Source organism: Aegilops tauschii, chromosome 2 (assembly GCF_002575655.3).
Source record: "Aegilops tauschii subsp. strangulata cultivar AL8/78 chromosome 2, Aet v6.0, whole genome shotgun sequence".
In the NCBI taxonomy this organism is placed as follows: domain Eukaryota; kingdom Viridiplantae; phylum Streptophyta; class Magnoliopsida; order Poales; family Poaceae; genus Aegilops; species Aegilops tauschii.
Genome location: NC_053036.3, coordinates 570,388,916 through 570,415,051, shown reverse-complemented (window position 1 = coordinate 570,415,051; position 26,136 = coordinate 570,388,916). Strand labels below are relative to the sequence as shown.

At 47.3% G+C, this 26,136-nt stretch overlaps 2 protein-coding genes and 1 pseudogene across 3 annotated transcripts; 2 read left to right on the top strand and 1 right to left on the bottom strand.

Moving 5' to 3' along the window:
• Positions 1 to 1,170: 1,170 nt before the first annotated feature.
• On the bottom strand, positions 1,171 to 15,605 carry LOC109734224 (scopoletin glucosyltransferase-like; annotated as a pseudogene).
• Positions 3,521 to 11,471, top strand: LOC109734052 (uncharacterized). Of its 2 annotated transcripts, none has more exons than XM_020293273.4 (14): positions 3,521 to 3,885; positions 6,515 to 7,094; positions 7,314 to 7,441; positions 7,679 to 7,752; positions 7,923 to 7,996; positions 8,246 to 8,368; positions 8,531 to 8,968; positions 9,211 to 9,278; positions 9,377 to 9,431; positions 9,522 to 9,977; positions 10,118 to 10,246; positions 10,339 to 10,487; positions 10,915 to 10,992; positions 11,155 to 11,471. In XM_020293273.4, exons 2-14 carry the CDS (start codon positions 6,612 to 6,614, stop codon positions 11,234 to 11,236), a joined length of 2,337 nt encoding a protein of 778 aa, XP_020148862.1. In that variant the 5' UTR covers positions 3,521 to 3,885; positions 6,515 to 6,611; the 3' UTR covers positions 11,237 to 11,471. The 2 variants fall into 2 exon arrangements, with proteins under 2 accessions (XP_020148862.1, XP_020148867.1); XM_020293278.4 differs by having other exon boundaries at positions 3,625 to 5,558.
• An 8,239-nt stretch (positions 15,606 to 23,844) lies between the features above and the next one.
• On the top strand, positions 23,845 to 25,869 carry LOC109734232 (protein FAR1-RELATED SEQUENCE 5-like). Its single transcript, XM_020293449.1, has 4 exons — positions 23,845 to 24,460; positions 24,936 to 25,039; positions 25,174 to 25,365; positions 25,516 to 25,869. Exons 1-4 carry the CDS (start codon positions 23,845 to 23,847, stop codon positions 25,867 to 25,869), a joined length of 1,266 nt encoding a protein of 421 aa, XP_020149038.1.
• Positions 25,870 to 26,136: the final 267 nt, after the last annotated feature.

The window sequence follows — 26,136 nt, the reverse complement described above, 5'->3', positions numbered from 1 at the left end:
CATAGTAGAACATGAGGCCCTAGACGAAGGGATGGAGGGGAAACCCTAGCCCTCGGAGGAAGTGAGGAATGAATACAACCCTTTCGCCGGGCTCCAGAGTGGGGATGACTTGATCCTTCGCAGGGAGCCTGTGCGCGATATCCGCGGAGAGATATCCCGCACCCTGGAGCTCCTTGATGTCCCTCTCGGTGACGGAGGAGGCCTCCCACTTGCACTTAGAACCGGATCCAGACATGGCTGGAGAGGCGGTGGGAAAGATTGAGATTTTGGTCGCTGGAGCTCAGAGGAAGGGAAGGCAGGAGATGGAAGAAGGCGTGGGGAAAAAAGGAGGAATCTTTACCCTCTTATAGGCAGTAAAATACCAAACGCCCCCCCACTCAAGCCTTAAAACTCGCCTGTTCCCGAAGAGATCATGTGAACGACACGGTTGGGTTACCCAAACCCGTATTGATGAGGATCCCGCAGTAGGCGGGCACGATCTCCGTTTTGATAAGATGTGCCAATGGAGGCTATGCCTCGAAATGCGACGCGGGAGGCGTGAAAACGGTTCGAAATATTGAAGGGTCAAATGTGACGCTTTACCGAAAAAAGTTGTCAGTAAAAGATATTGTTTTATTTGGATATCCTGCCTTCGTGGCTACGGATTGAATCGATTATACAGAGCCGGATAAAGTTCCTTTGTGCATGGAATTATCCTAAAAGTGTTCAGGAGAAGGAACCCGCCTTGCAATGCCGAAGATAATCCGCGTGCCGAACACATCGTCATCGAAGACTGGTTCAGGGGCTACTGAGGGAGTTCTGGATTAGGGGGTCCCCGGGTGTCCAGACCGTTTATATGGGCCGGACTGATTGGCCGTGAAGATACAAGTCGAAGACTTTCCCCCGTGTCCGGGTAGGACTCTTGTATGCATGGAAGGCAAGTTTGGTGTCCGGATATGTTATTTCCTTCCTCCACCAACCGACTCTGTACAACCCTAGATCCCTCCGTTGTATATATAAACCGGAGCGTTTAGTCCGTAGAGGCTAAGATAATTCTCATAGGCTAGACAACTAGAGTTTAGCCATTACGATCTCGAGGTAGATCAACTCTTGTAACCCCTATACTCATCAAATACAATCAAGCAGGACGTAGGGTTTTACCTCCATTAAGAGGGCCCGAACCTGGGTAAACATTATGTCCCACTTGTCCCCTGTTACCATTAATGCTCAGACGCACAGTTCGGGACCCGCTACCCGAGATCAGCCAGTTTTGATACCGACAACCACCTTGGACACTTCCACAATCAACTTCTCGTTACTGAACTGATCTGCATACCGTGGCCACGTGACCATCGGCACACCGGCGCTCACGGCCTCAAGTGTCGAGTTCCAACCACAGTGCGTCATGAACCCACCAACGCTAGGGTGGTTCAGGATGAGCAGATGTGGCGCCCATCCTCGGATGATGAACCCGCGGTCGCCGCGTGCCATCAGCTCGGCGAAGCCTTCACGCATCCACTCTAAAGGGTCTGTGCCTACGGCGCCGGTCACCCACATGAAATTTCTGCCTGAGAGATCGAGGCCGCGGGCGAGCTGGTGCAGCTCCGCCGGCGAGAACCTGATCAGCGTGCCGAAGGAGACGTACACCACCGAGCCGGCAGGCTTCGTGTTCAGCCACCCAAGGCAGTTGTCTGAATCCGGTGAGAGCGCGTCGGTGCCTCTCCCAGCCATGTCCTCTCTGGCGAGTGCTACCGGCCCGACGAGCCACGTGCGCCGGCCAAGGGTCATGTGGTAGTGCTCGACGTAGTCCAGCTCCAGTTCATGGAAGCTATTAAAAACCTCGCCGAAGCTCCTCTGGTCCGCGGCGTTCATGCTCTGGAAGAATGCCCCGTGGTCCGCCTGCTTCACATGGTCCATCATTTGGCACGGTGCGGTAGCCCCGACAGGGAAACGAGCGCGTCAGGATCATCGGGGACAGTCGCCAATGGGCTGTTGTGCAGTCGCATCATGCTCCCGCTGCAGGAACGCGCGGACATGCTGCTATCGAGGAAGGTGAGGCGTGGGACACCGTGCTCCGCGGCAGCATCGGCGGACCAGTGGAAGTAGCTGCCGGTCACGACCGCATCGGGGTGGTTGTGAACCAAGAAGTGTTCGAACGCGCGAACATGATGCTACCGAGGAAGGTGAGGCGTGGGACACCGTGCTCCGCGACAGCATCGGCGGACCAGTGGAAGTAGCTGCCAGTCACAACCACATCGAGGTGGTTGTGAACCAAGAAGTGTTCGAAGGGCTCGCGGAGCAGCTGCACCGCTTGAGCGAACTTGTCGCGGTGGCCCTCGGATCTAAGGACCATGCCATTCTCGACGCCCGGCGGGAGCCAGACGATGGACGTCAGGAAACGGCACGACGGAGATATCAATGGTCGGGCGAGCGAAAACGTCATCGGCGCGCTCGACGACCGAGCAGATGATATTTTTTTTGAAAAAAGGGAATATATTAATACTAGAAGAATGTCCGTGCATTGCAACGGGGCCACATTAACTTTAAGAGTTCAATATTAATATTCTCATACATATCAAGTGACATTGGCGACCTTTTTACCATCAAATCCTCACATACACTCTCTCACTCCCTCTTCCTCACTCTCTCCCCCTCTCCCTCTCTCTCTCTCTAACACACACACATATCCATCTTATTGGGTACGGGACCATAATCCATCTATTTCACACACACGCACTAGTGCATAACAATATGGATTATGTGTATTATATTTGCCACCACAACTGAGGGAATTAATTTCATGTAAATCGGCCAGCCACAACTCCAAGAATACGCGGAGGAGGTGGCCCGGGTCGGCGTCGGCGCCGTCCGGCGCGGGCCACGGGCCCGCTTCCAAGTGTGTCTGCGCGCCGGTCACCCACGCCAGGTCCTTCAGGTGCTGCTTCCACCGCACCAACTCCCAGGGCCACGGCCAGGGAAGCTGCCCTTCTTCGCCCCCTTCACCGGCCGCGGCCAACGCGGTGCCGCGGCACCCGGCCTCGCCGTCCTCGTCCTCCGGCACCGTCGCGACCCAGTGACGCAGCCAAAGCATCGGCCTCGAGAATCAAAAACGCTCGACAACGGAGAGGGAAGGGAAGATTATATACATGTCATAAGAAAGGGAGTTTATTTAGTGCTCCCTCGATGTATTGTTTCCTTTGTTTGGAGATTGATTACCATTCGTGAGTTAAGGTAAGGTCAATGTGATTGAGCGATTTTTTTGAAAATCAATTATTTGTTTTCTAATTAATGTGATTGAGTGATTTAAGGTAAGGTTAATTAATTTAGATTTGATCTTTAGAGATTGTTCGTGATTGATTCTACATTACTAAATAACTTGCGCCAGTATGGAAAGTTCTGATCTGTTCAGATTTCTTTCGTTGTGTGAGAGGGTGACGCGAAAATAAACCGATGGAGTGAAGGAGGGGACGAAAAAAACCCCCTAAAAATGAGACGATCAACTGCTTCATTAAGAGCAGAGATTGCGAAGCCTGCGTTTGACGGGCATAGTGAGCATGGTGCATCTGACGCCACGGGAGACGACCTGGGACGCAAAGTCGTGGTGTACACATCAGATCAGAGGCAGCGATTAGAAGGAATCATCCATTTGTATTCGTGATGGAATCGCAATTTGCTTCCCCTAACCCCACTTCCACTCCCACTTCCTCTCCCGAATCCACCTTCCCGCCGGCCGTCATCGGCGGCGGCGACGCCCGCGCCCGCGCCCGCGCTCGCGCTCAGCGCCTCGTTCCCGCACGTCCTCTTCGTCGGAAGAGCGACGGCGGCGGTTGCGGCCCGCGCCGAGCACGAGCAGGGGTGCTCGGCGGGCCGTCAGGGAGAGGCGGCGGCGCAGCGTCGTCAGCTGAGGTACTGAACCTCTTCTAAATTTTACTTCCAGTTCAGTGCACGAAATCGGTTTTGGGGATTAAATTTCGGATTTGGGGGATTTCTTCTAGGGTTCATCTTCTACTAGGGTTCATCCGACTGGGAATTCTGTTTGCAAAATTAGGATTATTAGGGTTTGCAGGGATTTTTCTTTCAATTGCCGTGCTGAATCACTTCCTTCTGATTGCTAATGCACTGCTCTAATTAATCTAATTAGAGCACTTAATTAACTAAAGACATCATTAACATTAGGAAAAGTATTAAAATCAACCGACGTATCTCTCTCTCGCGTAAACCTCTCCTTCCGCGCGACGCGTGTCCACTACCAGACCAACACAACGCTTCCCCATCGGTGGTGTTATCCTTCCGTGATGTCTGGCTCTGTCCACACGTTTCTCACCCATCCACTAGTCTTCTTCTCCCCCGCGTGATCCCCTTTTGCGCCCCCTCCATGATTTCTCACCCACCGGACCACCGCTGCATGATGGTGCAGCCGCAGCCACTGCACGCCACTGCGTACATCTCCCAGCCATCATGCAGCAAGCTCCACGGCCGAAATACTAGACATCGAAGCCTCCTCTCTCCCACGCATATCCTAGGCGGTCAACGCGAGCTCGCCACACACCCTCTTCCTCGACGGTTGCCGGCGTTGCAACATAGCAACTCATCCCCAGAAGCCGTGCTGCGATGCAACCTCGTGGTCGGCCACTGGAGTTGCAAGTCGCGGGCGGCGGAGCTTCAATGGAGCGCTCGCCGGCACCCTCAACGCAGCGCTCATCAGCGGCTGCAGTGAAGCTCAGGTGGAGTTGCAAATCAGCTTCGCCGGAGATTGGCCACGCTCTTCGGCCGCCGGGACGGACTGGCTGCGGTATGCGCCCCGACGAGCACCAATACCTCGGTGCCCTGCGGGGATGCTCTTGGGGAGGGTGACTTCTGCGGGGAGTGGCGGCTGGTGTCCACGACGCGAGGAGGAGTCTCCGATGGCACCCGATGGCGGGAGGTACCCATGGCGCACGGAGGCGGCCCCGCTGGAGACCACGACTTGCTGCAATCCTGCCGCAATTAGTTGATTTTGCCACGAGCGAGGGGAGTCACAGCCACCAGCAGTTCATTCTCGCCATGGTGCACCACCATTGTTGCGAGCCGGAGGAGGCAACGACGGCCACTCACATCGTCACCACCGGTGCTGCAACGCAGCAAGAAGGCCAGAGGGCAACGCCGCTCGCCTCCGGTGCTGCAACGCAGCAGAGAGGAGGCCGAGCTGCTTGCCGCCTGTGTTGCAACGCAGCGCTAAGGACGGAGGCGGAATCCGCCCGCCGCCGGTGCTGCAACGAAGCACATGGGAGGAGGCTGTACTGCGTGCCATTAGTGATGCATTGGAGCTTTTGTGGCGCCGCCGGAGTTGCAATGGAGCGCCGTCGTGGCTGCAAAAGCTTCGTTGGAGACATTGTCGGTGCGGCATCGATGCTTTTTTTTGTGCTTGGTGTTGCCGTGTTGCCATGGCCATGGCTGCCATGGAGCAGCCGAGCAGCACGCCGGTGCTGCCGAAGCTCCCGAAGTGCCGCCCGACGCTGCAATGGAGGGCTGCCAGCGATGCAGCGGTGGGTGGTGGCTTTTTGGAGCTGCGTTGCAGCGCTTCCGACGGCTCTGCCAGGGTAAGTGCTGCCTGCTGCGTTGCTCTGGTGGAATGGGATTAGACGAGGAAGACGTGAGGCGGGGGCTGTGTTGCTTGGATCCAATGGACACCCAGCGCCAGATCGGACGGCTACCCAGGCGGATGATTTCTTAGAGAAATCATCCAGCTGATTTGTAGCAGTCGCCTTAACATTATCATAATCTATCTGTCAAAAAAACATTATCATAATCTAATTAATTTCTTAAACACTTAATTAACTAGGACAGCACCGTGAGCAAGTAAACATTATTATCATAATCTAATTAATTTCTTAAACATGTTTATCAGCACTGTTCCGTAGCAAATACAGGTAAAACTTGATCATTAACATGCTAATTACTCAGGCTGTACTTAACGTCATCTCATAATAAAAAATTAGGACCCTAACATGATCAGATCAGCTCTGACACCATTGTTGGATATTAATTGACTTTAGATTAGACATCAACTTAACCTGATCATTACCTGGAGCACCTAATTACTCGTTAAACAGTTGATTGGAGTGAACTTACATGATGAAGATGCCTCTGCCACAGCTGGTGCAGTCGAGGCAGAGGGCACAGTCCATCTTCGGGTCTGCCTGATACCCTCAGGCCGCCAGCGGCACTGCCCTGTTATGGCTCGGGCTGGAGATGATCTTCCTGATCGGTAGGGCTTTAGTTGTGTCGAGAGAGCAGGAGAGCAGGTCAAGAATTCAGTCACTTAACCGCTGCCTGGCCCCTCTCTATCTTATATGGCTCAGGGCGACAGGGGACCAAAACCAACAATGGTTTGGCACCCTCGATCAGGGCACGTGTGGGAACATATGTGGGAGTATAGCCAGGAACGTTGGTCCCTGGCCACACCACTTCATTAACGTTATAAGTTTCTGTTAGGATCAATTAACCCCTCTTTTCCTTATCCTAACAACCTTATCCATCTCCTCTGTTTGTACAGCTCGAACCTGCCCACCGTCTGCAAAGGGGGAATTTCGATCCATTGATTTTGTAGACCGACCGATCGATCAATCGATTCTACTCGTGCGGAGGAAGAGATGGACGGTCTGTTCAGCTTCAGCACCATAAAGGAGTTCGTGGGGTTTGGGTTCAAGATCATCAGCGCGCTGGACAAGGCCAGCCACAACGCGGAGGACTGCCGCACGATCCACGCCTTCCTGCTCAACCTGAGCGCCATCGCCGATCGCCTGCAGGGGCTGCCCAAGATCATGGTGGACGACTTGATGAGGGACACGGCGGATAGCCTACAGAAGGCCCTCAAGTGCGCGTCCGAGTTTGTCGCCGAGTGCAAGCGCAAGGGGGTCCTGCGCCGTGCTTTTAACGCCAAAGACATCGCCGAGAAGCTGCGCGGGGTCTGCCTCGATGTGCTGCTCAACATGAACGCCGTGCAGCTCAACATGAACGCCGTGCATCTTGCCAACGATGACTTGAACAGCTCGAAGCTGGCCGAGCTTAAGGAAATTGTGGCCAAGATTCTGCATATTGTTGCTACACAGCCCGCTGTTCATCTGCAAGAAGAGGTATCGTTGCCTTACCTTGCCACAGCACAACATCTTTATAAATGTATGTATGTCACACTACGCCTAGTGCCTCACTGATTATGCAGGATGATACCAAAATCTATTTGTTTTGTTGTTAAATACAAAGCAGAGCTCCAAATAAATACCACATTGTTTTATGTAAGCTTATCAGTTGTAATACTGTATATGAATTTGTTTAATTTTCTTTTCCTATTTCAGGTGAAAAAATTGGTGAAGGACGACCAGATCAGTTCTCAAATTAAAAACAAAAGGGAGACAAAGAAAACAGATGTACCTAGTTCTCAAAACAAAAACAAAGGGGAGGCAAAGGAAACAGATGTTGCCAGGTAAGGTACCTGCACAAGTATGCTCAATTAGCCTGCCATAGAGCTATCCAAATGTATATGTCCCTTCTATCTATCTTGGTGGATTAATATGCTCAGTTACTTGGCGTGCTCTATGCATTATCCAAACATGCCTCTTTTATCTACTTTATGAATTTTGTTGGTTATAAATGTCGATGAGTTAACCTCCTACCTTTACTTGTTGGTAAAGCATTTGATTTTGCTGCAATAAACTTGCAGGCCGGACGATAAGATTCAGAATAACAAGAAACCAGGGCGTAGAAGGGTGGTGCCACATGCTTCATTACCAGATGGTAACGTTGCATCTTCCATGTTACTCTGACCATTACTCTGCATCATGCTGTTAAATAAGAATGGATGAAATCAAACTTAAAAAGTGTCTTTTACGTACCACTAGTACACATATGTGCTCTTACAGATATTACAGGTGTAATCTAACATGTATTTATTGTTCTTCTGGCAGACTTAGCTGAGTCCGCTTCAGCGACCAGTGTGGTTGGACAAGAGGATGGACCTAGTACTATTATTATCAATAAGGTATTTCATATGCTTAAGTTTCGTTTAAATCACTGTCATAGTTGGGCAACCCAATTTCATATAAAAGGATGCCTCGAGCTATAATAACTGATCTATACCAGTAATTAAGCTGAACTTCTATAACAGTAATTTCTTGTCAAGCAGAAAAGTTGTTTGTTTTTATGAGATGTTACATTGTGTCTTGATGATCTTCATTCTTTCCTTTTTTTTTTCTGTGATGAGAATTGGTGATCTTCATTTGTTATGTAGGCAAGTAGCTCTATCTCCGAGTCGGTGGACGAGGCACAGTCAGTGGGAGTTTCTGCAGCACCATTCCATCCGCAGAAAATAATCAGCATATCCAAGGAACCCGAAGAGACAGGCGGATATAAGGTACCTTTTGTTGCATCCAAACATGCATTCCAGAGATATTGCAGCATACTGAAGTCGATAGTGAAATCTAAGTTGTTTGAAATAGGGACGCCACGCCAATTGTTATACATGGCACGTCAAGGTACCATTTGTGAGTTGATTATTTGTGGCTGTTGCTTGCAGATATACACCTGTTCCTCTGAGACTAGCAAGCTTCTTGAGGTCTACCCGCAGCGGCTTCTCTTCCCCTTGGAGCCAAAAAACAAGGAAACTACTGGATCTGGATGCCCAGTGACCCTAACCAACAATACAAACGATTACGTTGGCATCTGGATTAAACCAATAAATGGGAAATTTAAGGAAACAGAGATAATGGAGCCCCATTCGACTTTGGTTGTGTATGCGACAATGAAGATGCATGCACAACCTCCCAAAGACAAGGTTGAGTTTGAGGTGCTCATGATTATCCTACGGTCAAAGCAAGACCACGGAAAATTGAAGTCATTCATTGTTGACAAGCTGAATATGGACAGTGGCTTTATGGTGCATGTTAAGAACCTTAAGGCAGAGGTGTATCGGGCAATGCTGACAGCTATCACTTGTGACCCAGCAAGCTGCCAGGTAATTATAATGTTGACATGCATGATTCAAGCTACCCATGCCCATATGTATCCTATTAAGACTTGGGATATATATTCCACGTTCCTTCCAAAATCCCTGCGTTCCAATCAAAACAGCACTCTTCAGTCGATGAGCCTTAGATAATTTTTTATTGTTTTGTAGAATGTAGTAGATTGATCATTTAATTTCCTGCAGTGGTTAATTCTCTTAACTATTTGCATTATATTAACTGGTTTTACCAGATCATATCAAGATCAATAGAGGATACGACCTTGGTGACATCCATTGACGCGCACCCCACTAAGCCATGGTGAGTCATATTTATAGAATTATAGCCCATCCAGTACGCAACTCTTATATTAGTTATTCCAAGATTTCCTCTTATTTGCACTATAATATGCATCACAGGATTGTGACGGGTCATGAGGGAGGGAATTTTTCCATTTGGGACTACCAGAAGAAGGTATCATTACTGCTACTTTATAGCCAGCGTGTGGTTGCTAATGCAGTGAAAATTAAGTTGGTGAAGCTTAATCTGCTGATTGTGTGGCAGGAAACTGTGATGAAGTTGCAGGTCAATGAGGTGCCAGACAAGGTTACACGCATGATACATGGCGTCACTAAATACATCAAAGAGACGTCTCTTGGACATCCGGTTTATTCAGTCAAATTTACCGCTGAAGGGAAACGGTTGGTAGTGGGGGATGGTCGCGGATACATCTATGTCTATGATTCCACCGACACTAAGCTGCATGAGGTCGAGAAATTCAGAGCTTATGATAAGAAATCCGTGAACTCTCTGGCTGCTCACCCAACAAAGCCATACCTTCTTCTTTCATCATCTTCTTTTAGTAGAAATATCAAGCTTTGGGACTCGAGCGAGAACTGGAAATTTCAAAATTTCAAAGTGAAACCTGAGAATACATATTACGTTGGTGTGCACAGTGTCAAGTTTAATCCAAGGGACACCAACACTTTTGCTTGTGTTACCGATGAGGACAAAGTAAAGGTTTGTTATAGCCTCTTCCTTTCCTTAGTCTTTGTACGGTGTGCATGTTGTAATTAGTGAATAATCAACTAATTCAGTTATTTCGGTACTTATTTGTATATTTAATGTTAAAAGATGTCTTCTCTGCATGAGATTTATAGGTCTGGAACATCAAAACTTCCATTCTTGAAACCACACTGAAGGGGCCTTTCGTCATGGCCGATTATTTCTTCAATCGCGGTCATCAGCACTTGATGGTTACTTTGAAATTTGACGCACACAACTCCGAGGTGAAGAATATTAAGCATTAATGATTGTTTTCATAAAAGGATTGATAATAGTTGTTTGCATACATAAGCCTCATAATTTGTGTGAAAATCAGATATGGGATTTGAAGACACGAAAAGTTGTTCACACTCTTAGCGTGAGTGGGCACAAAACGACCTGGGTTGCTTGCCACCCAAAGCTTCCAATACTGGTTACAATGTTAGATGACGGGACTGTATGTTTGTGGGATGCCAGTACATACAGGTAACTATAATGCTTCTGCTCAACATACTAGCTCTGTCAATCTCTTCTTTTAAGATATGCATGTATTCCATGATTCAAACATACTATTTTTGACCAACGATCTGTTTAAAATATTGAAGACTGCATTCATGTTATTACAACCTATAAAGATTACCCAAACCACCATGACTACAATGGGGTCATCTCATATCTTGGCACAACTAGCTGTTCCGGTGGGTTGGTACCTGTAGTTGGTCCACGAGCAGTGTTTTTTTATTAAAAAAATTAGCATTGTCTGCATTACTTGATTTCTGGTTTGTTCTCGGGGTTGCATGTAAGGTTTGGCCAGGCATTGCATCATTTAATCCAGTGACATGGAAGATTTTTTATTTGTTCCTGAAAGCAACACATATAAGATATAACTAACGCTGGTCTCCTAATTATATAGGCTTGAGAAAATGGTTCACATTACCAACAGCAAGTGTCGTGATTTGGTATTTGTCCAAGACACAAATGGCCGACCCAGGTACTTCTCAAGTTCTTTCTTTTTTGTATTAGCATTTTCATTTATGTACTATAATGCTCAACTCAACTGTTCTTGCTCAGTTTGTTTTTCTCTGTTATTATATAGTTATGATTCTTTCCAACTCACAATGCTAACCTCTGATTATCTAATCTAATTACATAGGCTCGTTATCGCATTTGAGACAATGATAGCAATCATGAAAGTTAATTTGCCAATTGCGAATACAAGCAATGCAAGTGGATGAATACAAGCAAGGCAACGGAGGCCATCACGGAGATTGGGATAAAGTATTTATGTTTTTGGGGAATTGATATTTCGTCTTGTAATTAATCTTGTAAAAATATTGTTCTGGATAAGAATACTTTTGTGAGCATTGTAATATTTTTATTATATTTTTCTGAATTTTATTTTATTTGTTATGGATTTTCTCATTTGAACTCAAGTTTGAATAATTCAAACCTCAATTTTGAATTCAAAAATCTTTGTATGGTTCATGTTTGTTTTAGAACCATCTATCTTGTGTAAGTGTTTATGAGTCAAAGACTACTTATGTTATTGTTTAAATTTGAATGCCCAAATATTGGATTTGAACAAAGATCATGGTGAAATTTACTTCAAAACTTATGATGACCTAGCTTGAACTCATCACCAAGTTCAAATCTCAATCACTTTGTCATCTCAAAACAAAAGTTTGAAATTTCCCCACATTTTCAGATGCATGCTATGCAAATGTACTGATCCTAAATCTACCCCTTTCGTGTCCTACTTCTTTGGGATGTTACACTTGCGTCCAGTGTGTACGTCTTCGTGGTGTGCTTGGAAATGGCATCCTTCGTTGGCCAGTGTTGTGGCTCATCAGTGTCACAACGCGGTGTTGGAGAAGCTAGAGGTGGAGGGGTTGTTGCTCCCCTCCATCCGTTACACGTGGAGGGTGTTCGGGACAGAGGTAACGCCACTCCCGACGAGGGTGTTCGGGACAGAGGTAACGCCACTCCCGACGAGAGATGAACGAGTGCTGCTCATGGCCTTCGTCGAGTGGGGGCACTCCTTCCCTGTCGGCTGTTTCGTGAAAGCAGTGATGCATATAAAATGCATCCCTAAACTTTACTGTTTATTGTGTTATATTCCAACATATTTGCATCTTATTTATGGTTATATCCATGTTCTACATTGATTTCGGGGATTTTCCACATGATCCCCTTTATTTGGGTTATAACTCTGCAGAAGAGGAAAATCTTTCTTTGTGTATTTTTAACTTTCAGGGACCTTTGCGAACTCAAAAGAACCTAGGATTTTTTTCTAGAATTGTTTTTCATCAAGACGGTGACCTGGACCACTTGGACTCGAAGAGGGACTGCACGAGGGCAGAAAGAGGAGGATAGGTGGCGCGGCCCAGAAGCCAGGCACTCGGCCTGAGGCCCGAACTCGCCGAGCACGTGCCTCCATCTCGCTCCCGTCCGCCACCTTGCCCCATGTTCACGACTCCGTCGGCGACTGCCTCCAGCAACGACACCGCGTCACCTTCCTGTTAGCCGCACCTGCAACGATGGTCTCGTCCGCGCCCCCGAGCACCTCGCCGTGTGTCCTGGAGGATCTGGTCGCGAAGCTTGTCATCGTCCCCGTGAAGGAAGGCCCTCTGCGGCAGGTGTGGTGAACCAGCGCATCGGGCGACTCATCCTAGGCATCAGTTCGTCCTGGCCGTGGCCTTCGGCAGCCTGTAGCTCGCCCAACTCGACCAGCCTGTCAGCGTTGGGCATCAGGTCCCTGACGGCCTCGTGCACGCACAACTGCGCCGCCCAGGTCGCCAGCCGCGGCGTGCTCGCCTCGTCGACGACAGGAAGCCCCGCGATCCTCTGGCGGCCCCCAACTCATCGTCTCAAGCTTATGGAGCTGCGAGCGCACGGAATCTAAAGCGTCGTGATCAATTGCGAGATGAAAGCAAAGTTTCTCTGTTCATGAAAATGCCAAAAAAAAAAGTAGTCAGCAATTTGGGGGTGCCGCTTGGGAGGACACACTCCCGATAGCCCGCAAGTTGTCCAGCTCTCCCAAAATCGTGCGCCGGACACGATTTGGGAGCTACGATTACGATTAAGAACCCGTAAACCTCCCGCAACCGTCTGTACCGTGTTGTCCGGATCGCAGAAGTCATTCAATGCGAGCGTGTATCGGTCTACGGGACAGCCTGAACATGTTTTCTCCCGCACACCAAACACAAACATGGGGAAGGTTTACGGGAGTCTGTACCGATCCCAAACCCGCTTCTGATCGTCCTGATCCATTAGAAAACCCTCCCCGCCCCTCCCGTGCTTTACTTTCGATGCGTGGGCCGCATTCATGCCGGCCCAGACATTGGTGCCGTGACGTGAACAGAGGGATTGAGGGATGGAGGGCGGCGCTAACCGGCGCGATCACTCAGCAGCCGCCGCTTCAATGAGGACGCAGTTTTCCAAGGAACCAACTCCGCTGCTGCGCCGCATTGAAGCGGACCGCCTCTTCGCCCGGGCCTTGCCGCGGCTATTTAAACCGTGCGCTAGCGATGCACAGAGCCACACCCCCTCCCTGAGCACCGCCCCCCTCCCTGGCCTGAGCCCCTCCATCCCCCTCTTCGACCCAAGCTCTGGCAATGTCGAAGTCGTGGTGCTCCACGCCGGCAGGCGGAGTAGGCAGAAGCTCCTCCTCCAACAGTTCTTGGTGCCGCCTCAGACGTCTCTGAGCTTGTCAGCGTCCATGGGGGCCGCCTCCTCCGCCTTGGAGGAGATCATCATCTCCTCCGGTGACGAGGAGGACCAGGCACTGCCGCAGCAGCCGCTGGAGCTACTGCAGCCCTGACTCCTGAAGGAGGCCGCTCTGACAGACGAAGATTTTGTCCGTCAAATCGAGATAATGACAGAGCGGTCACTCCGTTACGTGGGGTCGTCGCCACCATCGCCGGCGCACGTGAAGGAGGAGCCGCCTTCTCTACCGCGCCACCGTGTCAAGCCCGAGCCGGCGTCCACGCTCTTGATGGTGAAGAAGGAGCCGGCCTCGCCCCCGCACAACCGCGACGTCCAGATTGTACGCCGCGTGAAGGAGGAGCCAACCTAGCCCCCGCACCACTGCGGCGTGAAGGATGAGCCTGCGTCCCCGCCATGCAGCCTGTACGGCCGCATCGACGCGTCGTTCTCCCCGCCACACCACCAGCACCTCGCCATCAAGGAGGACCTGCCGCCCATGATAAAGAAGGCACGGGCCCGCCTCCTCCACTAGCCCGGCGGTCCCTTGGGCTCGAGGGCCGTTGTGCCTGAGGCGGAGCGCGCGGCTCGGCGGCAGGAGCGGTACGACCGGTGCAATGCCAGTCGCTGCTCCGCGTTCGCTTGATTATAGAGATGATTTGAAGCAGTATGATAAGATGGACAATAAGGGCTCCTTTGATTCAAAGGAATTCTATGAAATTTCTAGAGGATTGAAATCCTTATGATTTTTTTTTCGTATGTTGGCCCTTTGATTCATAGGATTGGATCCCATAGGAATTTTTTCTATGGAATCTTTTATACTACATTTCATAGGAAATCTAACATCCACTCCAACCTCTTTTTATAATTCCTTTGTTTTTCATGTGGCATCAAACACTCCTTGCTAATCCTATAGGATTCAATTTGGCATGCCATCCCAATCCTATACTTTTCCTATTCCTACATTTTCAAAATCCTGCGAATCAAAAGGCCCTAAGTGGATCACTCTTGGATATTGCCTATATGGTCATCGAGGAATGGCTCGGACATTGCTTTGCGAGCATGTGGTGTATCGGTCGTTCTTCCGCTGACTGCTGGTCGTCTAATCGCCGTCTTGAACTCTGCGTCTATGCGGCCTCCGACGAACGAGGAACGACAGAACGAAACGCCGACTGCCGCCGACGCCGATTGCAGCAGCCAGCAGCAGGCAGTAGGTACGTCTCTCCTCGCGCCCTCTGCGGCTCTGCCGTCTGCCCTCGCCTGTTCTAGTGTTCTTGTTCCTGTTTTTTTAATCATGATTCCTGAATGAACAGGTCAATAGGGAATTGTTGGCTATTGGAATGAGGTGGCCGGGGGCTAGGAACGGGAAGAAGAGGATGTGCAACGGCTGCTGCTGCTGGTCGTGTGCAGCCATGGATAGCTGCATCCTGTGACGACAAAAAGTACTACGGCCCGGATACTGAGACCGCAAGTTCGGAGCAATTGTAAAGTCCTAAAAGTTTAGCTTTTCTTGTTGTCGGCAACTTAGGTCCTAAAAAATTGGGCTCTCGTTATATGGAAGCATCGAGGAACGGAGAAATCGTTTCTAGGGTAACTTGGAGTGCCGTTCACAATTTTGATGATACCTTTGCCATCCAAGGGTATGACCAGAGCTGGCCTCACTTTGTTTGACAGATCCCGTTAAATTAAAGGGCACTTAAAACAGCCATAGGCGGTGTTGATGCTTAAAAATGGCACAATCGTAAAAATTGCTTTAAGCTATGTCAAGATTTATTCAAACTTATGATTGGTAGTCATCATGGGATGACTTTTTTCGAGAAGAGCAAGATGGATATGAAGGTGGTCTAAAACGAAGCTCGGATGCAAAAGTTATGACAAGTTCGGACATGCTTATGTTGACATCAGATTTTGGCATGGTCAAAAACACAATTAAGATGGCTTCAAATGAAAAAGTGCTCAAAGCGAGAAAGTTCTGTATCGTCAAAAGGAGAAACTTTGACATTTGGGCCATAGCCATCCGAACCCATCTCTAAGGCCGAAGTTGTGTTTGAAGTACTGTGATTTTGTATTCAGACCACTATTCGGCTGATTACGCCCCCAGGACGGCCTCGTATGGAAAAATGATCTACACGAATTGTCTTTGTCTCGTCGAAACGATCGATTTTAGCTGCTGGTTGTTTAACAAAAATGGTTCTTAAAGCTCAACAAAACGGCTTATTCAATGGTCTGGCCTCTGACCTAATTCCAAATGGGGTAGCTATTCTTCAGTACGCGGATGACACAATTTTGTGTTTTGAGGATGATCTTAGAAATGCTTTGAATATTAAGTTGCTCCTTTATCTGTTTGAGGTCATGTCAGGATTGAAAATCAATTTCTTAAAGAGCGAGATATTCTCTGTCCGTGCGGACGATGAGACTATGCATAAATATGCTGAGATGTTTAACTGCCAAATAGGTAATTTCCCTATAAAATACCTAGGCATGCCTGTCAGCTATGCTGGGCTGAAATGCAGCGACTGGAGTTTTGTGGAGGATAAATTCATCGATCATGGTGAAAATTGGATTAGTGAGGTGCTGTCTATGGGAGGGAGACTCATTAAAGTGAATGCGGTGCTGTCACATATACCAACCTTCTACATGTCCATGTTTTTACTTAATAAGACCACTTTAGAGCGATGGGATAAGCCGAGAAGGAAATTTTTCTGGCATACGAAAGGAAAGAAAAAATGATACCATATGGTCAAGTGGAACCGCGTTTGTCGATCTAAAAAGAAAGGGATCCTGGGGGTCAAGGACCTGAGAAAACAAAATATTAGCTTGCTGGTAAAATGGTGGTGGAAACTAGATAAGAATAAAGGCCTCTGGCAGGATATAGTTAAAGCTAAATACTTGAAGAAAACCTCAGTGGCCACGGTTAAGGCAAAGAACAATGATTCACCATGCTGGAAATCTCTCTTGAAGGTGAAAAACTTATATATGAATGGCCGGGGGGGGGGGGTCAAAGTGAATAAGGGAGATGTGGCCAGACTATGGTTCGATGAATTGGAAGGAAGGATCCCATTTAAGGAAAAGTTCCCATTACTGTTTGAAATCTGTGTAGAGCAAAACTGTACTGTTGATAGAATTGACTTGTTAAATCATATTATCTCTTTTAGGAGGAGGATGTCCTCTGAAATGATGAAACAATGGGATGAAATGAGAAAGGAGGTTTTAGCACTTAAACAAAATGATTTGCCTGATGAGATTTATTGGAAATTTGATAACTCTGGAAAATATACAACCAAATCGATGTATAGATGGTTGGAAAGAGATATTGCTGGATCCAGCTTCAAGTGGATTTGGGATGCTAAGCTCCCTTTAAAAATTCAAATCTTCTTACGGCAGGTGGGGCAAAATGCCATCTTGACTAGAGATAATATGAAAAAAAGATTTTGGCCTGGAAACCCCTGTTGCTCCTTCTGTAATCAATTGGAAACACCCTCGCACTTGCTTTCCTTGTGTCCTGTGTCTAGAGTGGTTTGGAGAACCGTAGGAGCTCTCCTTGGGACTGATTGTTGTCCTAATTCCATCTGGCAGTATTATACTTGGATGTATAGTTTCTTACCTGGCTTTGAAAAAATTTATACTGTGGGCTTGGCAGCTATATGCTGGGCCATATGGCTGGCCCGGAACAGAGCTACTTTCGAATGCAAATGGATTAACTCCCATTTGAGATCGTGTTCATAGCTTGTGCTTTTCTGATGTACTGGGCAGGCCTCCAGAAACCTGAGTTGGAAGAGATAGTGAAGAAGGGCGTAGAGATGCTGAAGGAGAATACAACTCAGATGATGTTGCTGTGTGGACCTCCGGCTCCAAACATGGACGGGCGCGACTGAAGCTGAAGATGGATGACAGTTTGTGCTCGGCATCGTCTGCTGGGATATGCTGCTGGGGCTTTGCACTTGGAGAGATGTTTTAGTTGCTTTTGGTAATTGTTGATACTTTTGGCATGGGCCTGATGATGTGCGTCTGTAATATGTGCGGTACTACTCTAGTTCTTGTAGTCGGCTTTTGGGTGATAACAGGTTTTCGCTCCATGATCTGTCGTTCCTGATGACAGGCGCAGATGGTGGGTTTCCTGTTATTGCCCCGAACTCGCTTTTCTTCTTTCCCTAGCCTTGTTAGTTTCAGTTCCTGAGACATTGTATTTCCATTATGAAAGTAATGGAAAGGGGAAAAGCCCGGTTCGAAACGATCGATTTTGATAAAAATCATTCCAATTCGAATTCTTATGCAAAAGTTAGAGCTATCGGAATGCAGCCCTGTCAGGAGGCGAAATATGGCGCGCCCCATCAGACATTTTGGACTCGTTTCCATCCGAGGTCGTTTACCACCACAAAAAAGACCCGCAAGGTGCAACCAGTTTAAACCGAACAGTTTTGGAAAGTTCGGACAAAACCAATCCGAATTTGACTAGGGTTTTGGACGTGAATCCAAGCCTTTTCCTTGCACGGGAAGTCCAGCCGCCTCTTATATATCTAAGGGGTGACGGCCGATTGAACAACACACAATCAATCAAATCATCTACCACTTTTTACCTTTACCTTTATCTCTCTCCCTTGTTCTTTTTCTTCCTCTTTCTTCGTTCGTTCTTTTTGTTGCAGGACGGCGAACCTCGAGGCCCTAGGGGCGATCAGGTCGACCAAGGGCAGCCCATAGCCGCCGCGTGCCCTGACGGGGTCCCTCCCCGGCGTGTGGGGTTTCGGGTCATCAAAAGCGCCTGCCGGATTGCTTGCGTACCGCGCTTCCGGACGGGTCTCCTTCGACGTGAGCTGCGGTGGATCACCCCCGGCGTTGAGGATACACGTGACGTGTTCATGTGGGAACAGGTGGAATCTGCAATTGTTCAGGTAAACTACCACAAAGCTACTGTGTCGCATGGAAGGAAAAGGACCCGAATATCAGGCGAATGTAGATTCTAAGGCATTGGTTAAAACATTTGATTTGTCATGTCTAGAAATCAACTGTCAGATTTTTAGCCTTTTCAAAAGAAAAATCACTTTATTGTGGCAATGTTGTTGGGAAACGTCCATTCAATTCGTTGCTATATTTACAGCTGGAATCACTTTTCTGAAATAGTGAAACAACCGATATCACTTTTATGAAATAATAAAATGCTTATGAAACAGTTGAAATCATTTTATTTTTGAAAAAAAATCACTTTCAAAACAAGTGAAACAGTTGAAATCATTTATATCGGTGTGTGCAGCCCTCCCCCCCTCCCTCTCCTAGGTCCCTCGAACGTATGATCACCATTCACGCCTTCTCCTAAAATTCTTGCGACACTGGATCCATTATGTTCGGATCCAACATGATGAACCAATGCTCTTTGGCTATTACTCCTAATGCCCACCGCGCCACCTGTTCCCTGCGCGGCTCACGCCGCTGGCTCCCTGGTGCCCTTCCGGCCATTCGATCTTCACAGGTGCTCCACACCACACCGAGCCACCGAGCCACCCCGTCTGCCTGCCGTTGCCCTTGACCTGCGTTTGTCATTTCATTCGCTTGTGTGGGGTCATCTGATATTTGGGCCATGCGTGCTCGTGTCTGGCGGCTCGTTCATCTTTCTCGGACCCCACCCAGCTATCACGACCAACACCCGAATGGTTATTCGGACCAACGCGTTTGCAGACGTTGTGAAGCCTGTGTATTACTAGTTGGATAAAGATATGTTAATTCCTTTGGTCTGTGCTCGGGTGTTCCCTTTGGTTCTTGCCCATCCATCCATCTGGTCCCATCTAGCCAGTGTTCGGGTGGACCTGTGCTTGTTCGGTGCAGCTGGTTTTATCCGGCTAGTGTCCGCGTGGAGTTGTGTTTGTTTCGTCTAGTTGGTTGTATTCGGCTAGTGTCTGCATGGTGTTGTGTTGGTTTTGTGCTTCTTTGGCCGGTAGACGGTTCGTATGCTTTGTGTACCCAGCCGTCGTCCGGCAGTGATCCCCCTGTAGGCCCCCATGCCAGTGGCTCGGTTTATCGGTGACGGCGGGCCGGTGAGACTACGACGCTCGCTCCGCTTAGTAGAAGTATGTGCTCGCCATGGCTTTGTACTATGCTATGTCGCTCTTTTTACGTGGCTTTTATATGGTCCAGTCTTTTTTTGTTTTTGGGAATGTGTCCATGTGTCTGACTCCCTTTGGGCATGTCTTTTTCTATGGTACCGGAGACCACATTTCTTCATAGCACCATTGGAGCACTCTAGTACCTCACCTTGACGCGCGTGGAAATCACTTACGCGGTTGGCCAAATTTACTTGCATATGCACGCCCCAAAGGACACGAACTCGCCCCTGATCAAGTGTCTCCCCCGCTACATTTATGGCACTTCTCTGCATGGCATGGTTCTTCGCGGATCATCGTGTCTCGACATTGCTCCGTACTCCGACATCGATTGGGCGGCATGTCCCGACACCCGCCGCTCCACCTGTGGCTATTGCATCCACCTTGGAACAAGTCTCATCTCCTAGTCATCTAAACGAAAACCTACCGTGACACGGTCGAGCGTGGAAGCAGAGTACCGCTCTGTAGCAAACACGGTGGTTGAATTTTGCTGGCTCCAACAATTACATGGCGCACTCCATTGCTCCATCGACAATGCGATCTTTGTCTCTGGGACAATGTATCAGCCGTCTACCACTCCGCCAATCCCGTTCATCATCGACATTCCAAGCACATAAAGTTAGACATTCACTTTGTGCGAGGAAAAAAAAACTCTTTTGGACAGTTCCAAGTCGTTCATATGCCTACATCCGGACAGCTTGCTGGCATCATAACGAAAGGGCTACCAACGGTGAGCTTCGAAGGATTTCATTCCAGCCTTGGCATCATCTCGGATGACGCTCCGAGTGGAGTGGGGGTGGGGGGTTGGTGTCATCAGAGAATTAAACCATGATTAGAGCTAGAGATTAGTTAAGTTGTACGTGTTATATACACCACACATGCAATGGGATACAATGAGCTGAGCAATTCCCAAAGTTAGGGCACTTTGAGCATTGCACCCATACTGTACATCTCTGAGTGGAGGGCTACGAGAACACTTGATAATAATACTGCAGGAAGCATCTGTGCTTCTTTGGATGCTGATTCAAGTACGAACACTGAACAAGGATAGTAATATAAGAGAATAGCATACGGAGGATCCTTAGTTGTTTAAGTAGCAGGCAGTCCATGTACGCTGAGCGCTAATCTTCCTGGCTGAAGTTGTTTATTTGGCTGCATTTGTCTATTAGTATACAGGACGAGGAAGAGGAAGCAGCTTCCTACCTGCGGTTCGAGCTTCGGAGAGCCTTTTGTCATGATAATCTAAACAAGTCCTCTCTTCATGGTTTATGCTGCATAACCTGTCCAAAGTGCAGAGAAAAATCTACGGTGTCTTGATCGTCTCTATTGAATTCGTTCGTGTACCTGAAATTATTGATCAATGGAATGGGATTATAAGTGTTCCCACAGAACAAGGGAGTTGAATTAAAAATGAGCGCTGATTGGCTGAAAAGAAAGGATCAAAGCAGAGATAGTAGTACATGGAGTCGACAAATCGCGCGCACTAGATTCGGACTTGCGCAAGTTTAACAAGAAAAGACGAAGCAAGGCAACCAAAGAGATGGGGGTCAAGAAAAATAATGGAAGTGACGATCACTTGATGAGCAGGCAAGGAAGGAGGCAGGAAAGCCCCTGGCTGTCGTATAATCACACTCTTCCTTTTGTCTTTTGCCCGACCGGCACAACAAGCAAAATAATTTAATTAAGGACGCGACTAACCACCAGTAACATCAGATCCGCACGATCGTACTATCGCGTCCATCCCGCGCGCGACCCACTTCGGCAGAGCCACCCACGACCCAGTCTTCTTTCGCGAGGCTCACCACGTGCAACGCATGAGGCCCAAGACAGAAAACAGAGCCCCTTTGGGCCACCTTCCCCCCCCACGCGGCTTACCACCCCAAAACCTAGTTTCTTACCTGCCCCGATCTGTTCTCTCCTCTCTCCCCGACGCACATCCATCGCCGGCGACCTGCGCCCCAGATCTGATCCACCAAAAAAAACCACGAAAACACTACCAAACACAAGGATTTGAGAGAGGCCTGGTTTACCACAACAACATCACAAGGGTTACCGCATGCTACTAGGACAAATACATCAGTTCGTCTCAATTTCGCCATAATCAGGCAAAAAAGCAAGGAGGTAAGTGATTCAACCTCTATACACATGCTGCATTTGCATTCCATACCAATAAAATCAAGGGAACAAAAACACGGGGAAAGAACAACAAGAACTAAATAAGAAAGCCAAAAAGATGCATAAACAGGTACCCTTTTACTGCATGTGTGTAATTCCTCGGGTGTAATTGAGTTATCATTCAAATTCAGTCAGGTTACCAACGAAAATTGAATAAAATTTTCTCTTTTAAGCCAAAAAATTGGTAAAATTGATCCATGTTCCTACCTACAGATTGCATCATTGAGTTACTATCATAAATCCATATAGGTTATCATCATCACTCTATTAAGCTATCTTTTTTTGAAGCATGTTAGAACTACATGTATGAAATTTCTCATTAATAACTGAGTTGCCATTTCGATTGAATATAGATTACCAGATTGTGTCGATTGAGTAATCAACATCCTTTAACACTTATTCAACATAAAAAAGATCCTTTTTTTATTGAACAAGTTATCATGCTAACTCATTACAATTTACCAGGAAAACTCATAACCAAAAAAGGTGCTAAAACACTACAAGAATACCATGTGTTGATTTACATTGTTGCCACCAGAATTTTTTGATAAAGAAATGATGTTGATTAAATGAGGTTGATAGGAACTATCGCTGTCATACTCCCATACACTGGTTACTCCCAAAATGATACCTCTTACAAAAAAGAAGTAATCAGTGCAGAAAAAGAAAAAAAAATAGTTGTTGCGAAAAAATAATCAAAATTGCTTGTAAGTGTGGAATTGATGGATGCAATTGTATGTGCTAGCAGGTGCTGCAACACAAAAAATAGCGCATGACAATGGGGGTAATGTGGATATCATGATGTGTGGTGTGGGGACAAACCAACAGTGTGAATATGCACACACGGCGAGCTTTGGTTCTGCCAACAACAACAAAACAGACGAAGGTAAAAACATTTACCATGCTATCAAATTTTTATACACAGACTTGTTACCATCATACTTGAATTGCAACTACCATCTATGTTATTTACAACTACCACACTCACCATGAATCAGTTCACAATCACCAAGCTTAATGCACACAAACAAAGTTACCATGAAATTAGGTAGAATTACCACTCTTACTGCATACGAATTATCATTGCAATCTGTATTACAATTGCAACTACATGCTTTCACTTTACAGCTACAAAAACATCTTAATGCATGCAAACTTTACCAAGCAATTGGAGTACAAGTTACCACTAGTTTTGGCGTGCAGAAATATAACACAAATTAACAACTTCAAAAACATTACAGGTGCTACATCTAGAAGCAACCCGATGGTCCGAGAGACAAGCAAAGAACCGACTACTAGCAGCATAGGGGGGAGAGAAAGCTTCTTTGATCATTTGGTCAGCGAGCCAGCGAGTCCAGAAACAGGAGGAGAGAATGCTGATCAGGGAGACAAAAACACTGAGGCATACTCCACACCGAAGCCTCCTCATGAAACGATGAAGTTTGATACTTTTGAGGAAGCTTATGATCACTACAAGCAATATGCACTCAGACATGGGTTTGGAATGAGACTGGAATACATGAAAACAATTAAAAGACGATACTGTAAGCATAGTCCTCTTGGTTTGTGGGAAATACGGCAAGCCAAAAACAAACAAGGAGGAGATAGAGGATGTGCAGGACCCAAAAGGCATCGTGAAGAAGAGGAAAAGAGGGAAGGTTGTGAGGTCGGGATGTCCGGCCCACCTTTACATCACCCACACGGATGCGTGGTGGAGAGTCAAACGCTTCAACGACGACCACAACCACCCTCTAATAAGAAAGCCGTCCTTGACAAAGTTCCTATCATCACATAGGAACATTCCAAAAGATGAGCAGGACTTCTTGAAGATATTGCACGGATGCAACATAGAGACAGCAAGACAGGTGCAACTAATGTCATGGTTCTACGGGAATCCTAAAGATGTACCATACACAACAAAGGACATCGCAAACCAGCGAGCTAAATTCCGGATGGAGTACCGCCATGCTGATGTGGGGAGCACAATCTCATACTTCCAAGATATGAAGGCACAAGATCCAGATTTCTATTGGAGAATAAAGCTTGATGATGAGGACAGAGTGGAAAATTTGTTCTGGATAGATGGTGCGTCGCGCAGGGCATATGCTAGATACAATGATGTCATCTCATTCGACACAACATACATAACCAACATGTACAAGATGCCCTGTGCGCCCTTCATTGGCATTAATAACCATGGGCAATCAATCCAGTTTGGTTGTGGGTTTGTTCGAAACGAACTATCTGGTAACTTTGTGTGGCTGTTTAATGCATTCTTGCATGCAATGGGTGGAATTGCGCCAAAGAACATAATAACAGATCAAGATTTTGCAATGAGGAGTGCTATTGATGAGGTGTTCATCGGGATAGTACACAGGAATTGCCGTTGGCATATAATGAAAAAAGCACAGGAGAAGCTTGGGAAGCTGATGGCTGACGATGAGCCACTAAACAATGCATTCAAGGATTGTGTTGACAACAGCCTGGCTGGTATTTTACTTCCCACCCTCACTAACTTAAAACACAAGAAATGGGTTTACATGCATGATATCAACAGTTACCATGTAATAAGGTGACAAGTTACCAGAGGATTATAACAAAATTACCTACAATAATTATTTTCTATACTACCCCTATCATGTTCATGTTTGTTGAACGCATTTCAGTTGTTCACCCCACTAGTTACAACAAAAAATTCAATCACCAGCTAGTGGTGATTGATAGGAATCTCTTTTTGTTGCTAGTTAAAAATGTTGCTTGTACTACACACACAGAGTGGTATTCGCTGTGGACAAAAAAAAGATCATCCTGTGTGCAAAGTACTTACCATGATGCTTGAACTAAAGTAACCAAGTGTGTGTGACAGAATTATCAGCAACAGTGGGGTTCCTAGTTACCAATATGTTTGAACCAAGGTTACCATCCTTCAATACTTGATGTTACCATGTTTATGTTATGGATGCAGTTGAGGAGTTTGAGCACAAGTGGCGGGTGATGATGGAAGCGTATGGCCAGACTGACAATGAGCATTTCCAATGGCTGTGGGAGAACATGAAGTGTTGGGTCCCGGTATACTATATGCATGATTTTTTTTCCGTTCTTGCAGACCACGACAAGAAGCAAGGGTTTTAACTCTGTGCTCAAGAAGTATGTCAACCCAAACAACTCACTGGTCGAATTCGCACAACAGTACTGCGATAAAGGATAAGGTGATGGCTAGCGTGTCAAAAGAGCAGTTGGAAACAGTGTACAAAGAAACCGAGATGTACTCGATGAACCCGCTGGAGATGCAGGTGCGGGGGCTGTACACACATAACCTGTTTTGCAAGTTCCAGGTGGAGATGAAGGTGAAATCAGCCTACAAATGCGACGCATTGGATGATGGTACTTTCAAGGTCAGCTTAGTGCGGGGGATAATACCAAAATATGGAGACAAGGACTACCATGTGCAAGCAAACATGGATGAAGAGACATACTCGTGTACCTGCTGCAAGTTTGATCGTGATGGACTACTGTGCGCACACGTACTATGAGTTATGGACCAGATTGGGGTATACGAGATACCTGAAAAGTACATCCTAAAGAGGTGGACCTGGGATCCAGAGGAGGATCTTATTCAACCTGATTTCGAACAGCCAACAGTTAAGAAGTCGATGCCAGAGGAGGGGAAAAGCGTCATGCGATACACGTCAATTCTTAAAGAATTTAAGGCATCAGCCAAAGACGCTTGCCTAACAGATGACGGGACCAGATTGGCAAGAAAACACCTGTATAATTTCAAGGAGGAGCTTGAAACCCTGAAGAACAATCAACTTAGAAAGGCAAGAAAGGAAAAGGAAGAAGCAAAAGGATCGTTTCAAAGCAGCCGGATCCCTGCTCAGTACCTGTGGGGCGGGTGAATGAAGACAACTCTGTCACACAGCACCAAAACGCGCCCGATGCAAAACAATAGGAGAACCCAGCCACACAGCAAACAAGTGCCACTAATGTGCAGCGACAGGAGAAGCGCGCCACACAACAAGAAAGTGCTACTAATGTGCAGTGACAGGGTAACCCTGCCACACAGCAAGAAAGTGTGCGTGTGACGATACATGCTAGCAAAAACAATCATGCTTTTGTCATCCAGCCCCTACATCCTGACGCAGCTCCGTCCTCAAACACAAAGT

What these genes read in the sequence shown, in the direction of transcription:
- LOC109734052 (XM_020293273.4), top strand. Translation starts at nt 6,612, where the DNA reads ATGGACGGTCTGTTCAGCTTCAGCACCATAAAGGAGTTCGTGGGGTTT. An exon ending in CTGTTCATCTGCAAGAAGAG is followed by an intron (nt 7,095 to 7,313) that starts GTATCGTTGCCT and finishes TTCCTATTTCAG; the next exon opens with GTGAAAAAATTGGTGAAGGA. An exon ending in TTTGGGACTACCAGAAGAAG is followed by an intron (nt 9,432 to 9,521) that starts GTATCATTACTG and finishes ATTGTGTGGCAG; the next exon opens with GAAACTGTGATGAAGTTGCA.
- LOC109734232 (XM_020293449.1), top strand. Translation starts at nt 23,845, where the DNA reads ATGTCATGGTTCTACGGGAATCCTAAAGATGTACCATACACAACAAAG. An exon ending in TGTTGACAACAGCCTGGCTG is followed by an intron (nt 24,461 to 24,935) that starts GTATTTTACTTC and finishes TTATGGATGCAG; the next exon opens with TTGAGGAGTTTGAGCACAAG. An exon ending in ACATGAAGTGTTGGGTCCCG is followed by an intron (nt 25,040 to 25,173) that starts GTATACTATATG and finishes ACTGCGATAAAG; the next exon opens with GATAAGGTGATGGCTAGCGT.